The following is a 16058-nucleotide window of genomic DNA, read 5'->3' on the forward strand; positions in this document are numbered from 1 at the left end:
TTCATTTTAAAACCATAAACAATCACTACATTTCACTTAACAAAATATTTCCATTAGTAATCAAGATATAAATGTTCATTGATAAACATTGGAAATGGCAAATGATTGGCGTAATAGAAAAATATATTTAATTGATTGGATTAAACAATGATCAATAAAACCGAGCTTCTGTGTGTGATTTTTATAACTTCCTTTGTTTCTCACAAAAATTTATGGAGACGTGCCAAGGACGTAATGTATCTAACTTTGTTTAAATCTAACTCGTGAACGTAAGCGGAAATATCGATCAACTGTTATTTATAAGGAAAAATTTGTCTAAGATGGTCTCACGGGTTGTATTTTGTGAGATGAATCTCTTATTTGGGTCATCCATAAAAAAATATAATTTTATGCCAAGAGTATTACTTTTTATTGTGAATATCGATAGGGTTGACCCGTCTCACAGATAAAGATTCGTGAGACCGTATCACAAGAGACCTACTCTATTTCTAGTCCCTCAATGATTCAACCAGTATTTAATTAATATAATTATGGGATAGAAAAAATTCTAAAAAATTAAATGAAATAAAAAGACTCTCTTCTCAATTATTTATTTTTCATTTGCTTTTTCGATTATCTCAAATACATAGTTCAACTTCTATATTAGTGGTATTTTTTGTTACTGATATAATATAAATATATCAAATGAGTCTTGAAAAATATGCAAATTTATTGAATAAATTAAATAAAAATAAAATATAAAATTTATTAATAAACTTTATTTTTATGACGATTTTAGTAATTTGTGTAAAAAGCCAAACCAACCATAATAATACAAAATTAGTACCAAAAGTTGAAAAGTCTTCTCTAAAAAAAAGTTGAAAAGTCAGAAATCTAACATTTTAGAATGATCGTAAAAGAGTGGCCCGAGTGGTGGCTACCCAAACTCAAGTAATGTTTTGTTTATCGTTCTTCCTTTTCGCTTCATTCACAACTGTCATCACAGAAATAGATATGGCCAAATAATTCTAATTCGAGCCTAATTCACTGTTAGAGTGGGGGGAAAAAAATATGATACAATTTTACGAATCTTTATTTATGAGACGAAAATAATATTTTATTTGGTTTATCCATTAAAAATATTATTTTTATGTCAAAAGTATTATTTATTATTATAAATATGTGCATGATTAAGCAGTCTCACGGATAAAGATCTGTGAAACATTCGTAAGATCGTCTCACATGAGATATACTTGAAACTGAATAGGTAGATCTTTAGCTTTTTCGGCCTTAGTCTACTTTTTTTCTTAAAAATGAAACATTATAAAGGTCATGGTTCAAAATGAGCCAAACAACTCTAATATATGTTTTAAATACATAAATAAAATGACTCGATCTAAATACTTGTAATGTCTGAAGTAAATATCACAATTTGTTGATTTAGTAATGTGAGATTACTAAATAATTAATTATTTTTAAAGAATGAAATATGACATGTTATGGTTATATATAGTCTAAATGATTTAAATTTGGATATAACGTAGAAAACTCAAAGATATAGAACTTTTATTTTTTGAGTTTTGATAAATTTGATCGTTTAACTGATTCAAACGGATATATCGATGTTGGAAATGTTAAATATTATATATTATATTATATTATTAATAAAATAATATAATATTAAAATAAAAGATAAAGTTATGAATTCATTCATCGACATTGATAGAGAAATAATGAATAGGGTTTTGATATTTTTTTCCGATTTATCTGTTTATTCAATCAATGAATCGGCTTCAGTTTTGGGATCGTTGACACGAGGTCTTCGATCTGAGGTATAAATTTATATTTTTTGTGATGTTTGAAGTTCGTCAATTTCTATAATAAATCCGATAAATTGTTAAATCGTACAAAAATCGAAGATTATTGAATAATGTATGATTTTAACAAATAGAGAAGATTATAGTGATGTTCTTTTAAATTATTCCTAATTTCTTATAATTAGAAATTTTAATAGTTGGATTGAGACTGAAGAGTTTTTTGTCAGTTGTTATTAATTCTGATTATATATTCGGAGTCTACGAAATATATGTTACATATTGATAAAAAGTTTTCGTAATTTATTGGATGTTGTAAAATAGCTTGTTATTTAAAGTTAATCGAGTAGGGTGTATTTGATGTTAGTATTGTAAATTAAATACATCATAATATTAATTGTTGAACGATGAAGATGTATTATCGAGTTTTATATTTTGTTTAAATAACTGTTGTTAGGCTATTTAATGTTATATATCGAGACTGTTATGACTGTGTTGATATGGTGACAATGATCTGATAATTGTTATTGAATTATTTAGATACATTACAAGCCTCATAATCAAAGAAACAGACATATTATATATATATATATACTCGATTATCATATACGTGTTGACATATGAGCATATGTTATATTTCTTGTTGTTTATTATTATCGATGTTATTGGCTGTCGTTGTTGAGAGACGTGTCGTTGCTGTTGTTCGATCGACGATATTGTTGTCGTCGGAGTAGGGGTGCGACATATTGTTGGTGTTGTTGTTGCAGTAGTATAGGAGTGATGTCGTTGGTGGTTTGATTGTCCAGAAACAGCAAAGAAAGTATTTCCGTTATGATTTCAGTTATATTTTATGTTGTTGTTAATACAACTGTTATGTATTACGATGATGATTGTTGTGTATGCTCGTCCTCCAGGACTGTTTCTGTTGGACATATTACAGTACTATGCTGTGAGACATGATAGAGGTGAAGGACTAGATGTGTCTGGTCAAACAGTCCTGTAGTTGATAGTCTATAGAGACAATATATCTTATTGTCTTATTTGAGTTATGTGTGTATTTATTATTTGACAATATAATTATCAAAGTTCCGAAAAAAAAAAATAACATAAACAAAACATTATTATTATTGTCGTCGTTATTATTTAACCCTTACTTCGTTGCGTTAGTTTGTATGATTTAAGCGGAGTTCTTAAGATAAAAATAGGAAACAATTAACTATTTTTTAAATCTTTGGGCAAAAATATGGGACATTCAACAAGGTCACAAGCATTTATTGTGTAACTTGGATATTCCAATTTAATTTTTTTTATTTTTAGAATAATTGTTTAAGACTTAATTGTATTTATCTGATAATAAAATACTTTACAAACAAAATATGAAAGTAATATAAATTTAGATTTAAATTGATGGAAATTAACAATTTTAGTAGAAATATTATATATATATATATATCTATATATATATCTCAAACACTCCTCACAGTCTTGGGACAGCGTCGCTGGCGGCAGTTGCAACACTGCCATCTTCGCCGGAATCCCCCACGGTTTCATCGCAGCTCAGCGCCGTCAGCACGGTAGCAAAAACAGTCCTCCTATTGTCCGCATACACTTTCCCATCCCATTTCCTCTTCACCAGCTCCGCACCCAGCCTCACCGCAGCGTCCAGAGTCTCCTCCACACCATCATGAGCCGAGTCTACAATGCCCCAATCCACTCCCATCTCCGCGGTGATTTTCGCCGGCTTCAGAACCACGTCCCTCCAAACCTTCGGCGACGCGATCTTACTCTTCACAATCTGCATAAACCAATTAGGGATTTTGTATCCAATATCGAGCTCGTTCATGTACAGAAACCCGCGACCTTTCCGCATGAGGAGGTAGTCATGGCTGAGGGCTAGGATGAACCCGGCGGCGGAGGCGTGGCCCGTGACGGCGGCGATGGTGGGCATGGGGAGGGAGAGGAGGTCGGAGACGAGGTGGCGAAGCTTCTTGGACATGATCTTAGGTCGGGTTTCGGCTTGGGCCGTGTCCGATAAGGCCCAAGAGAGATCGTAGCCATTGGAGAAGAACTTTCCGTGGGCTGTCGTGATGAGGGCAGTCGGGCCGCACGATCCCGGATCGGACTTGACCCGATCGAGTGCGGAGCGGATGGAATCGATAAGGGTCGGGTTCAGTCGGTGCTCGTCGTCGCCTGTGATCGTGAGGATGAAGATATCGCCGCGCTTCTCCAAGGTGCACATCCCGCCTTCAATCCCAGTTTCCAATCCAGTCAGAGACACAGATCGGGTGTGTTTGGTTGGTGATAAATAATCTGTATTTTATTCATGATCTCAAGCAATCCATTTTCTTACCAAACTTTTCAATTAATCTTACCCAATACAACAAATTCGAAGATGCTTTATTTAATATAATAGTATTTTAAAAAAAAATTTGGAAAGAACTTTCAGATAATATTAAATTGTTGTACAAGATTATGTTTGGTTGGTGACGTGATCTCTCGATGAAATGGATGAGCCGGATAAGGGGCTCTATCGGATCAAATCAATAATTTAATGTTTAGGAATTTAAGTGAAGTTAATGGCTTTGGTTAACACTTACAAATAAGAAAAGAACTCGTAAATGAGCGCCAGAGGAGTGTCCGGCGTAGTCACTCCAATGCTTAAGTTAGCAGGTTGAAGATGAATACAAGCAAATATATGGGAGAATATATGTGAGTGCTCGTGAGTTCAAAGATTTCAGAATCTGTAAATGACATTAATACCTACTATTTATAGTAGAAAATGTGGTAAATATTTCTAGGATTGACCCGTCTCACAGATAAAGATTCGTGAGACTGTCTCACAAAAGACATATAATGAAATGTCTAAATTTTAATAAACTATTTCAATCAATTCACGTAATCTCGTAGATCTAGATATATGAATGAGTTTGACCTCTTTGATATTATACTTTGCATGTCTATACCTGCATGATAATATAACAAACAATAAAATAACAACATAAATAAAACGTTATGAACAATAAATTAAAAATAAAATCCACATAACTATAATATATAGCATAATTTTATATTATACATATATATTATCCACACATATAATAAAATATATGCCTCAACCTTTCTATAATATATATATATATATATATATATATATGCAATTATATATAATACACATATAATGCGCGTGTACGGTAAATGTTGGTTTTTGAACCATCAGCTTTTAAAATTTATACAACAATTTTCTAAAAAGTAAAAAATATGTTTCATATTTTTATTGCAAGTAGAAATACTATGCAAGTAAATTTGGTATCACACTAACGAAAATCGATTATTGAAGGATATGATTGTCAATAATATTATGAGTACGTCTCTAATGAGATGGTCTCATGAATATTTATCTGTGAGACATGTCAACAAGAGGCGTAACCAGAATTTCAAAATATGAGGGGCTAGAAAATTTTTAAAAAATTAATCTAGAAATCAATATAACATTTTCCACATAACATAAAGATTAAGAACAATACACGGTTTTCACAATATAATCATCAAATCTGTATAAATATTTTCCAAAAGTTCAAACTAGGGATGTAAATGAACCAAACCGTTTGCGAGCTATTCGAAGCTCGGCTCGATAAAAAGCTCGTTTGAGTTTGTTTGTTAATCATATCAAACCAAGCCCAAGCTCAATTTTGAGCTCGAAAATTTAATCAAACCAAGCTCAAGCCTAAGGATATTCGGCTCGTGAGCTTGCAAACATGTTCGATAATAGGCTCGCGTGCTCGAGCTCGAGCTCGGCTCGTTTAGGTGGCTCGCAAACATGATTTTGGAATGTTCAATAATATACCGATTTATGTTTTTTTTAGCTCTTATTTGTGTCGTTTTGGTTATTTATGAATGAATTTACATTTTTATGTCTGATTTAAAATTAGTTTATAGATGTAAGGACCGTGTATCGTATTATCGTAAATCTTATATGATTATCGATAATTCAGGAATTTGATATGTGATTATACATTTGATGTATATTATGACAAGGAAATTGAGAAAATGAATATTGAACATGAATTGACGTTGTAAGAGCTCGATTGGAGAGGCCGGACGCCAATTTAGTACAAATCAAATAATTGTACAGAATGTGTGGCGCCCGGGCGGTAGAAAATGACCGCCCGAGCGCCAGGGTATGTGACATTTATGTTCGGGCAGAACATGCCGCGCCCGAGCGGTAATTTGTGACCGCCCGAGCGCGGTGCACTTGTTAGCTGGGGGCAGAATGTCTCGCGCTCGGGCGCGAGAATTCTACCGCACGAGCGCCGAAGCGGTGAGGATAAGAATGCTTTCTTTTCTTCTTTCTTTCTTCACTTTTCTTTCAGAGAGTTCGAGGGGCTTCGAGAGAATTCGAAATTCTTTCTTCCAAATCGACTTCGAAACGCTGTCTAAACGCGAAACAAATTATATATTTGTGATCTTCGCGTCGAGGGCTTCTGACTGAGGTAATTGTCTTCTAATTCCAGCAGCAGCGAGATATCAAAGTGCTGGAATAGCATGTATTTGAAGTTGAATTTCCTATATGTAGTAGAATAACCGACAAGAAACTTACATTCGAAGTCGGAATTGAATTATGATATGAATTTGATTTGATATGAATTTTTGAAGTTTCAAATGATATTTGGAACTCATATTAATGATTTTGGAGTATGTTATTGATTGAAATGAGTATGTTATTGATGTAGATAAAGTGTAATATCAATATCTTCAGGCTACATCAACGGGAAACGAAGAATTGAGATATGTTGCGACCGGGTAACATACGACAGGTATCTGTATTATATGATATATGTCGGATTGATGTGATTGATTGGAATGAGATTATGTGTCTATATGCCTTATTTGTTGATTGATGTGGCATACATGACATTGAGATTGAGATATCGATGTATAAAATAAATGTTTTGTTAACACACATCATTTTATGCGTACATCGATACATGACATTCACGTTGAGCTATGATCCTTGGATACCCTGATATGATTTGATTGGATTCCGGGGTTTGTGAACACAATCGCTATGCCGGTATTATATGACCCGTAAAGCATAGACAATTGTGGCCCCATATGATTGGATATGAGATTTGGGATTTGATGGCGCTTTGCCGACGCTATCATACGAGTATCCCATATTGGCCGGTGTTCCAGCTCGAGCATTGATTTGATAGCGATTCGATTGGTTCTGACATGTGCTCAGTGGATGGGCATTTGACCTGATACCTCCACGACATACATGCATTGCATACCATATATCATTGTTTAGATATATGTGGTATATATGATTGGTTGTTCCATACGGAGCTTTGCTCACCCCCAAGGGGGGCTGTTGTTGTCTTTGTGTGTGGACAATGGCAGGTACTCCAGGATATCAGGAGACCGGAGAGGGTACTTCTGGTGGGAGCCACAGCTTGGGCTGAGGTTTATGTTTATGTTTATGTCTTGTTCCCAGTATATATGTATATGTATCTATATACCGGGGCATGTCCCGAGGATATGAGATGTTTGTATGTGATTGATTATGATTACGTGTGGGCATGATTATGACGTGAGATGAGATACTATTTTTAGTATTCAAATAAAATGACTTAGGCTCATTGTAAAGAAAATTTAAACTCGTTTTTCGCTGTGATTAATTAATCCTAATCAGATTGCATTGTAATAACGATTAGGAGATAAGGGCCCCACAATAGATATATTTAATTTTTAACAAGCTCGATTCAAACTCAAACTCGAGCTCAATTCTATGCTTATCGAGCTCGAAAACGAGATGAGCTCAAGCCAGGCTTGTTAAACTTGCTAAACGAGCTATTAATGAATCAAGCTCGAGCCTGGCTTGATTAACATGCTAAACGAGCTTTTAACGAGCCGAGCTCGAGCTTTTCTCGAGCTCAGTAATTTCAATACAAACCGAGCTCGAGCCTGATAATAGAAGCTCGAATCGAGCTCGAGCTCGAGCCTTAAAAAATTTTAAACAAACCCAGCTCAAGCCTGATAGTGTTTGATTTGGTTTGGATCGTTTACATCCCTAGTTCAAACATTAATCATATGAAATAGTACACATAAAAAAAATTACGCGAAAGAGGGTAACTTAAATAAACACTACTTTAGTCGCAACCTTCGATTTTTCAAAAGATCTAATCTATCAATTATGTAATCTATATCAATGTCATGAGCAATCCCTCTCAATATACAAAACCATTGTATTGTTTAAATATTCATGCTCCATTTTGTTGCGAAGTGATGTCTTGAGAAGTTTTATCCCTGAAAATGTTCGCTCAGTTGTAGCAGTGGAAACTGGAAGAGTCAAGACCAAACGAATCAGTCTATCAATAATGAAATAAATCCTCGACTTCTTTGTTTCAATTAGTAGTCGGCATAATTTAGGAAGATAATCAACACCTTTAAACATCGAATCCTCAAATACATCAAGCTTGTAATGATCTAATTGAGTTTTCAAATGTTTCATGTCATCTTTGGAAAAATCATTGTGATAAAATTTATCAATCAAATAATAATAGCACTTTCAGAGAATGATTTGAAGCCATCACTGGGATTCAAAGCTTCACAGAGAGTGAGAAGCTCTATTGAGATGAGAATTCCAATTTCCAGGCGATCTTGAAGCTGTGAGAGATGAGTTTTTTTTTTCTATCGTTTTTTACTCTCTCTCTTTTTCTTTTCATTTTATTTTTGTAATGGATGAGCTTAATCAAATAATTGAAATACACTATGTCTATATAAAAAAAATTGATAATTTTTGCTGGGCTTGAGCCCATCCCAGCCCATACTATGGCTACGTCCTTGAGGTCAACCCTACCAATATTCAAAATAAAAAATCTGTCTCTCAAAATACGATCCGTGAGACCGTTTCACACAAGTTTTTGCATAATATGATTACCAATGTGAAGTATAAATAACACTCTTTATATATACTAGTAAAAGATGCATATGCATTGCATGTGCTATTATTATTTTAATTTGATCAAATAATATTAAATAATTAAGACGAAATTATTTTCAATTTAGAATAGTTGTTCGATTTAAAAGGGAAGTTTTGTTTTGATTTTTTTCTATTTAAAATATGGAGTGACTTGAGAAGTTTTTTAGTAGGATAAGAAGGGTAATTATAAAATTAAATATTTTGGTGTCCTCAAAGATAATTATTCTAAGGTCCTCACACTTAATAATATAGTATAGATATATATATATATATATATATATATATATAATACAATGAATGTGCATATAAATAATATATAATATAATATTTTATAAATACATACATGCATATGTATAATTATAAGAAATTTGTAAACATAACAAAAACAAATAAGCTGGGAAGCTTCACAATTCGTGTTATGAGTGCAAATTCACGTAGTGGATAATTAATTAACTTAAGCTCCGTTTGGTACGTGTGATGGGATAAGTAAATGATTAGTAATTAGAGTGATTAAAAAATGAGATATATGGATTAATAGTATGGTGGGATAAATAACATGGTGTTTGGTATGATTTTAAAATGATGGATTAATTTTATTTTATTGCAATGACCAAAATACCCCAAGTGTTAATTAAATATATATTCTTAAAATAATTGGATAGATAATTAAATATTTATAATTATAATTTACATTTATTAAAATTAATTTTAATATATTTATTAGAAATAAATTTGTAAATATGCATTTACTTTAATAATTAAAATAACAATAATATTTTGAATGTTAATGTTAAATAAAATTTAGTAATAATTACAATATTATTATTTTTTAAAATAATTATAAATATTCTTAAAATAATTTGTAGATAATTAAATATTTATAATTATAATTTACATTTATTAAAATTTATTTAAATATATTTATTAGAAATATATTTGAAAATATTACGGTAATCATTAAACAAAATAAATTAGAATTTAATAAATATTTATTTTCATAAAAGAATTAATTAACAAGATTAGAAATTTATAAAAATTTAATTTAAGATAGATTTGCATTATAATTTATTTTCTTTAAAATGATTGAAAATAATAAAAATATATGAAATTAATTTATAAAACAATATAATAAAAATTTAAATATTATATTAATTTATCATTATCACTATTCAAGAATTATACATTATCACACATTTGAGGAGGGATATTTAATCACACAAATAACATCGCCTTTAAGTTTGAAAAAATCGAGAGAATGTTTGAGTTACAGAGACCTGACAACATAATGAATATATATTTTATTAGTTAATAATTAAATATTTTTATACATAAGATATTTATTATAATATAATTTTAATTAAATATATATATTATTTTTTATTACTTTTTTCCAATAAATGCTAATCGATTAAAGCCGTGGAGTAATAATTTTTTTTATAATTATAACTTGTATATTTTAATATAATTTTTAGAAATTCGTATAAATATTATTTAATATAAAAAATTTAATGACACTAATAATAATTGAATTTAAAATAAAATTAAAAATTTAATTGATTATATATCATTTTATCAACCGCTCGGGTACCAATCTTTTTTTCCCTATCCCAATAATTTTCTTAATATTTCCTGGAAATGGATATTTCGTGAAGGTTACTCTTTTCAGAAGTAAAAACAAACAACAAAACCCCTCGGAATATATTTTCAACTATTTATCGCGTCTGGGTCTCGCTGGAAAACACCGAAATTCGTTCCAATTTGGCCTGTTTCTGATTCGATAGCTCGGTCGATCGATCCATACATTGGTAATTCGTTAATATTTAGGATTTGGCAAATAGATCGAAGATCGATCTTAAAGTTTTGATCGATTCAAAAGCAGAATCGGAGAAATGGACCAGAGTAGGAGGGCCGTGGAGTCGTACTGGAGGTCGAAAATGGTAGAAGGAGTCACATCCGACGAGGATAAGGTGACTCCAGTATACAAATTGGAGGAAATTTGTGATTTGCTGAGGTCTGCACATGTATCAATCGTTAAAGAAGTCGCCGAGTTTATCCTCAAGCGCCTCCAGCATAAATCACCCATCGTCAAGCAAAAGGTCCTTCATTTAACTTGGGTTTTTCCCCTCTTTTTTGGTTGCTCCAATTTATCGTTATGGGGTTGTTAAAACTAAGTCAACCTTGTTAATCTTGACTCTGAGTATGGGCATGTGCGTTGAGAATTTTTAGTTGCATGGTACTGCTTGTTATGATTTTGGAGTTGCAAGATATCCGAATGACCTCTTTTTTAAAACTTGCAAAATTTATGATTGTCACGCTCCCTATCAACTGAAATGTTAGAAAGATCGTATTTTTTGATCTCGCGGTTTAAAGTCTTACAGCTGTTTATTAGAGTCTTATCAAAGGGCTCAGTTGAATGAGGAGTGTTGCCAGTTTTGTAAGCATTTGATGTTGCTGGATGGAATTACCCCTTTCCTAAGTTATTGGGCGACTAATTTGGACCAAAGCCAGGAAAAACACTCGTATATGTTCATTTAGGTCATCAAATCAGATACCATAATAATCATTTGGAGAATTTCAGCAATGATCATGAATGTTTTACTTCCCTCTAGTTCAATTTGTCTGCTTATGTAGGGTTTTTTTGTTGAAATTTTATAGACTCCATCAAGCTAAGTTTATTTATATATGGCTGAACAACGCGCAGCTTAAGAATTGGAGCCAAACTCAATTTGAAACTAATTTGATTGGACTAATAGTCAAGTAAATGGGCACCTTTTGAGGCCGCTCTTTTATACAAGTATTTGATAACGTTTTGCTTGCGTTGTTACTAATTGGTAGATTATAATGGAAAATTGAGAAGTGACTAGATCTACCTGGTCTATCTCCTTGGTGTTTTGTTTGTGAAATTTGTGTACCTCCTTCTAGCTTATACTTTATCCAATAAATTACTTCTTCATTTGTCATGAAGCCATGCCCACTGAACCCTGTTGATGGATGAAATGAATGTTGAAAAATGGTGGTGGATTTATTTAGCTGGCACCTACTATAATTGGAAAATTTTTAATGTATTAATATCTTTGATTGGCACACGATATTGTTGCTGCAAACAAATTATCATCTTCAGGCATTAAGGGTCATCAAATATGCTGTTGGAAAGTCTGGTGTGGAGTTTAGAAGGGAAATGCAACGGAATTCAGTTGATGTACGGCAATTGATACATTACAGGGGCCAATCAGATCCTTTGAAGGGCGATGCATTGAACAAAGCTGTGCGCGAAACAGCACAGGAAACACTATCTGCTTTATTTTTGTCAGATGAGAGCAAATCGACACCTGCGGAAAGTAGCCTGGGAAGTCGAATTCAGGGATTTGGGAGTACCAACTACGAAATGCCATCAGAGGATAGAAAGTCCTTCATCAGCGAGGTTGTTGACATCGGAACTGCAACAATCAAACAGGGACTTACCAGTTTTATACAATCTCCATCCATGAGGAAAAATGTTGACACAGGGAGTTACAGAAGCCCAAATCTTCAGCGTTCTTTTACCACAGAAAATGATTACTCCGATCAATACGAAGGGATTGGTTCTCATGGGACAAATGACAACAGTTCTCGATTCTCAAAAAATGCTGGAAGTGGAAATTGGGGTCAAGAGATTAGTTCATCCCAGATGGAAACAAGTAGTGAAGACTCTGCTGCAACTTATGGTCAGAAGACTCGCGAGGAGAAATTGTTAGAGACCATTGTTACGGCTGGTGGTGTCCGTCTACAGCCTACTCGAGATGCGCTTCATGTTTTTCTGTTGGAGGCCTCAAAGTTAAACCCTTTAGCACTAGGGCAGGCCATCGAAGCAAAACTGAAATCACCAATGTGGCAGGTGTGTTCCTTACGTCATTATTTTTCTTTCTGCATCATGATTCAAGTATAATGAGCTTCAGGGTAGGAATGCTAGCTGAGATATTTGATATGCATTTTTTCTTCAGTAACTGGCCATTCTAAACTTATGACGAAGTTTTTCACTTACTGTAGTTTAACAAAATCAATTGTTCAGGTTCGCATGAAAGCCATCTGTGTCCTAGAGGCAGTACTTCGGAAGAGAGATGACCAGAATTTTTCTGTTGTAGCATCATATTTTATTGACAACTATGATGTGGTGGTGAAATGTTCTGAATCTCCACAAGCATCATTGAGGGAGAAAGCAAATAAGGTAATATCTTGTGTCTACATTCCTTTATGGACGTAGAGATTGGTGCATGGGAATAATATAGTAATTTCAAATATGTGTTTCTTCTCTTTAAAAATTCGTATGATATGTTGATTCTGATGAAAGCCATGAGAGTGTTTAACATAGTTGAGAGATAACCTAAAATGGAGAAATAAAATATGTTGAAACAAAAATATAGATATTTGAAAATAGTGCATCTGCATCTTTATCTTAATGCAATCGTTTGTCTGTAACGCCACAAACCACCATGGTCCTTTTCTTTTTCAGCGTGGATTGAAAAGTCCTCTTTCGCCCGTCATAAATATGGTAGGATATAAATGACGGGTGATTGGGAAAGGTGTTCGCACCATCCAGCAGATGCTAGTATTTATGCACTTGTGCAAAAGCCAGCGCACAAAACATCCTGCAGGGGATAATCATGTACCTGTGTTTGTTTAATGAATTTCTTTTCTTTATGAGCTTGATAAGAGAGAATTACTTTGTTTAAAAGAACCTTTTTTTAGATTGCTAGGTCCAAAAAAGAATTTATTTGTAATGACTACAGGTGTCGAGCCTTCTGGGTGGCGGACAAGTTGGTGTGATCAATCATGCAGAAAATACAGTGAAGCACTCTCAGACATCTGTGATGGGGGACTTGATAGACACTGGTGATCAAGATGATCTTGGTGTGGAAGATACAGAGAAAACAGCCACTGCACCAAGAATTAACCAAGCATCATCTTCTATCATGCCATTTGTTGGTGACTTACTTGGAGACAGTTTTGGTGGTGATGTGGGCACCAGTGAAACAAAACTTGACGTTGACCCTTTTGGGGATGTTTCTTTTCACACTAGTCAAGATAAGGACCATGCTACCGATCTCTTTTCTGGGATGTCTGTTGATAACTCTGGAAGTACAGGAGTGAACATCAAATCTCATAAAACTGAATCAGATCCATTTGACTTTTTCAGTTTGAGTTCTGAGGGCTACCAGGAGCATGGTAACCGTGGAAAAAATGTCAATGACTTGATGGATAATTTGTCTATACATTCCGACAATTCATTGACAAAGCAAAATGGAAGTACCTCTGAAAAGGGTTCAGAGGACAGAGGTTCAATTTCGACTACCTACCCAGATAATCGAATTTCAAATGATGTCTTGAATGCAGAATATGCGTCTCCAGCCCCTGGGATGAATGCAAATCCCATGTTTCCTTTGGGTGCTATGGGCTATAATTTTCCACCCGGCTTGATGTTCAATCCATTACTTGCTTCTCATCCTATGAATTATAATGCCATGGGGAATCTTATTGCACAACAGCAGTTCCTTGCAACAATGTCCAACTTCCAGCAACAAGGGAATCTGCACTCTAATACAAGTTTCAATGCTGTGGGATCTATAGGTGGACATTTTTCACCCCTTCCAGACATTTTTAGTCCAGGGATACCTAACCAACCTCCAACTTCTCTGATGAGTGACTCGAAGAGAGAGGAGAACAAAGCATTTGATTTTGTCTCGGTAAGTTTCTATTATCAACTTATTTTCTATCAGAGGCACATAATGACAACATTTTATTCTTGAGACTAATTTTTACATTTCATTGGGGCCCCGATGCCTTAAGAACTTGACTTTGTGCGCGTATGACTAGTTCTATGCTTTTGAGTGTATGAATTTGGCCAAAAGCATGCCTCAGAGAAAGCCTGATGGTAAATTATATGTTGTATTACAGGATCATTTAGCTGCAGCTCGTGAACAAAAGCGTTTGATTTGAATCTATTGGTCTCTGTTATTCATCACGTTTGTCAGAAATGGAGCCAGCCACTCTGGAAAAAATGAATGAAAAATCAATTTTCTTTTGGCGCCATTCTGTGTATCTCATATGGTAAGAATGACGCTGTCATAGAAATTGCAACTATGTTGTAGTGTAGCCGAACTACTTATTTAAATTGTGCAGTCCTTCCATAATTCTTTTTCTTGCAATAAACACTATAGGTTTTATAGTGATTTTGGTTATTTTGCTATTTTCTTTGTTTATTCTTTCCCCTTGCAACTTTTAGCGTGTTCCTGTAGGGCTTAAATGGGGTGAAATCTCCGAGAGGATGTAGTTTTTTTTTTCTTGTGGTGTATTCCAATTCATAAATATGTTTCAATATGTTGTTTCATACATCTGACAAAAAGATGTGGATCTTTAAAATCATGTTCAAATTTCATTTTAATAAATAGAATATTTCTATGGTTGCAATCTAGTTGAGATCTGCTTGGTAGTTGTTCGGCCAAAGTTCGACTTTAACTTGAGTTCTCGAACTCGAGACGAGTTCAAGTATCATCTTGATTCAAGTAGAGAGATGGACGAATTAGTAGTTTGTTTTGGAAGGAGATGGTCCAATTGGACGATTATTTCTATTTTTTTCTCACTTAACATATCACTGTTTGGATAAGTACTTGTAAATATTTTATAAGTTGTGTTTAATGATAAATAAGTGTTGGGACAACTGTTCTATAAAACGTTTTTAGACTTTAAAAAATATTTGTACTATTATTTAAAAAAGATTCTATAGTTAAAAATAATTAAGATCTAGTTTAAACAACTATTCTATAAAAAAAATTTCTTTTCAGTTAACTCATGTTTTATTATTCTAATAATATCTCAAATATTCTTTAAAAATATGTGAAGAACATTTTTTAATAATATCTTTTATAAACCTTTTACAAAAAACCCTTATCTAAACCCGTGTTGTATGTTTTTCCAATTAGAAAATATTAAATATAATTTTAAATTACTTGTTAAAAAACCTCAAGTTTTGTAAAGAAACGAACCTTGGTGATAATTTACTACCAAACGCGAAGCCAGCCACGCGCGAAAACATCACTGGAACCTATCCATAATCTAAATTAATCAAGGCATGTATATAATAAGACGTCATAACAATGTACGAAACACCAAAAATATTAATAATAAGAAAAAATAATAAAATAAGAAAAAAGAGTTTGGTATCACACCAAGTCCTATTTGGATGACCAATCGGTCATGACCAAAAGAGTTTGAAAGATTCTTGCTTCTTCCATCTCGTCTCGTGCTTC

The 16058-nt window shown here is 33.3% G+C and overlaps 2 protein-coding genes across 2 annotated transcripts; one reads left to right on the top strand and one right to left on the bottom strand.

Moving 5' to 3' along the window:
- Positions 1-3178: 3178 nt before the first annotated feature.
- LOC142549583 (enoyl-CoA delta isomerase 1, peroxisomal) lies at positions 3179-4208 on the bottom strand. Its single transcript, XM_075658602.1, has one exon. It carries the CDS (start codon positions 4030-4032, stop codon positions 3271-3273), a length of 762 nt encoding a protein of 253 aa, XP_075514717.1. The 5' UTR covers positions 4033-4208; the 3' UTR covers positions 3179-3270.
- A 6213-nt stretch (positions 4209-10421) lies between these two features.
- Positions 10422-15223, top strand: LOC142549584 (protein MODIFIED TRANSPORT TO THE VACUOLE 1). The gene is made up of 5 exons (XM_075658603.1): positions 10422-10871; positions 11897-12649; positions 12824-12979; positions 13542-14495; positions 14707-15223. Exons 1-5 carry the CDS (start codon positions 10665-10667, stop codon positions 14746-14748), a joined length of 2112 nt encoding a protein of 703 aa, XP_075514718.1. The 5' UTR covers positions 10422-10664; the 3' UTR covers positions 14749-15223.
- Positions 15224-16058: the final 835 nt, after the last annotated feature.

Source organism: Primulina tabacum, chromosome 6, assembly GCF_025594145.1.
Source record: "Primulina tabacum isolate GXHZ01 chromosome 6, ASM2559414v2, whole genome shotgun sequence".
NCBI classification, from domain to species: Eukaryota; Viridiplantae; Streptophyta; class Magnoliopsida; order Lamiales; family Gesneriaceae; genus Primulina; species Primulina tabacum.